This window comes from Dictyostelium purpureum, assembly GCF_000190715.1.
Source record: "Dictyostelium purpureum unplaced genomic scaffold DICPUscaffold_266, whole genome shotgun sequence".
Lineage (NCBI taxonomy): Eukaryota > Evosea > Eumycetozoa > Dictyosteliales > Dictyosteliaceae > Dictyostelium > Dictyostelium purpureum.
Window position 1 is genome coordinate 36,413 of NW_003519602.1, and position 1,710 is coordinate 38,122.

The 1,710-nt window shown below is 21.1% G+C and overlaps 1 protein-coding gene across 1 annotated transcript; it reads left to right on the top strand.

Moving 5' to 3' along the window:
• Positions 1 to 106: 106 nt before the first annotated feature.
• DICPUDRAFT_155849 (uncharacterized protein) lies at positions 107 to 676 on the top strand (the record flags this gene model as incomplete). The annotated part of the gene is made up of 1 exon (XM_003291204.1): positions 107 to 676. The coding sequence occupies one exon, from the start codon at positions 107 to 109 to the stop codon at positions 674 to 676; it is 570 nt and encodes a 189-aa protein (XP_003291252.1).
• Positions 677 to 1,710: the final 1,034 nt, after the last annotated feature.

Below are 1,710 nucleotides of genomic sequence, written 5' to 3' on the forward strand. Positions count from 1 at the left end.
CCTTTTTAAAGAACTAGACCTCTTTATTCAAGAAAGTAGAATTAAGTTCAAAAAAAGATGGACAAATGGAGTGATCAGTTTAATGGTTGCAAAGTCTCAGATCAAAATGTTGTTATTTTTAATCGAAAAAAGAGTTATTACAACTGCAAACATCAACCATTTAATTAAAATTGGAGTCGAAAACAATTTACCATCAATCATCGATTTAGTTTTAATGATTGGTCCCTTCAAAAACAATGGCTTTAAAAATCTATACAACTTGTCAAATATATCTTTATCAAGCTATTTAAATGAAGCCCATTATTTAATTTTTTATTACACTATCAAAAGAGGCGAATTATTAAAAAATCATTATGCAAACAAGGAAAAGCTATTAAGAGACTCTATGTTAATAATTAAATACTTGGTTGAAATCAATTACCAGTACCATAATCAGCATTCAGATAATTTTAGCTTTATTCCTGATACCAAAGAACAACTAATTATTAAATATTCAAATTTAGAACCAATTCTAAAAACCTATATAAAAAATGTAGGATTATTAAACTCAAGCTCTGTTTTTTTCATAAATAAAAACATGTCAAATAACAATATCATTCAATTGGTGGATACCAACAATATAGATCCGCTTAACCATAGTAATAATATTTTCAAATTAAACTTTGATAGTTTATAAATAGATATAAATAAAAACAAAATAAATATAAAATAATAAATTTTTAAATTTTAATAAAATTATTGTTTTAGTTTTGATTATATATAAAATTTTAAATATATTAATCTATTTTATAAATAATATTACCTAACTATATAATTAGTGATATTATTAAATTTATAATTAATCATATACCAATATAAACTAAAATATGGAAATATGTATAGAACAACTAGAGACTATATAAATAACCATTCAGAAATAATAACGCTTTTCACCCCACAATAAAACAATTAAAAATATAACTTTTAGATGCGACAATAATGCATACGGGACCATTCTTGAAACATTGGAACTATTAAATTCAAACTCAAATGTAGATTTATTTTCATTAACCTTTTATATTACCCAACAAAAAGTGGGATTCAATGCTATATATGACTACCTATCAAATAAATTTTTGCACCAATCAATTAAAGAATTTAATTTTTATTTAACAAGGAAAATCATAATAGATAAAGATATATCAAATGTTTTTTTAATAAATAATTCAGAAACAATTGTTAATTTATTTGGTGGTGATAATATTTTTTAAAAAATAAAAGAAGTTATGAATTCCCCCAAAACTCAAAAAAAATAAAAAAATAAAAAACTTTTTTTTTTTTTTTCCCATATTATTTTTTGATGATTTTTGTATAAATTGGTTATTTTGGGTTTTTTTTGATTTTTTTTACACATTAAATTATTTTTTTTAATAATTTTGATATTATTATTCATTGTAACATCAATGTTATTATTTCTAATCCCTAAATAACAATTAACAAAAAATAGTATAATTATAAATCTTTCTCTTTCGGTAAAACCATGTTCTCAATTTAATGTCATACAATAATTATTATCTCTTTCAGTATAGGTTCTTTCTTTATATTATTAAGGGTAACTATAGTGTTAATATTTAAATATATTTTAAATTTAAATATAAAAGAAACTAATATTCAATTCATATTTAGTTTAATTCTTTTTCTTTCAAGCTCAACACGTTCAATTATAAGTCT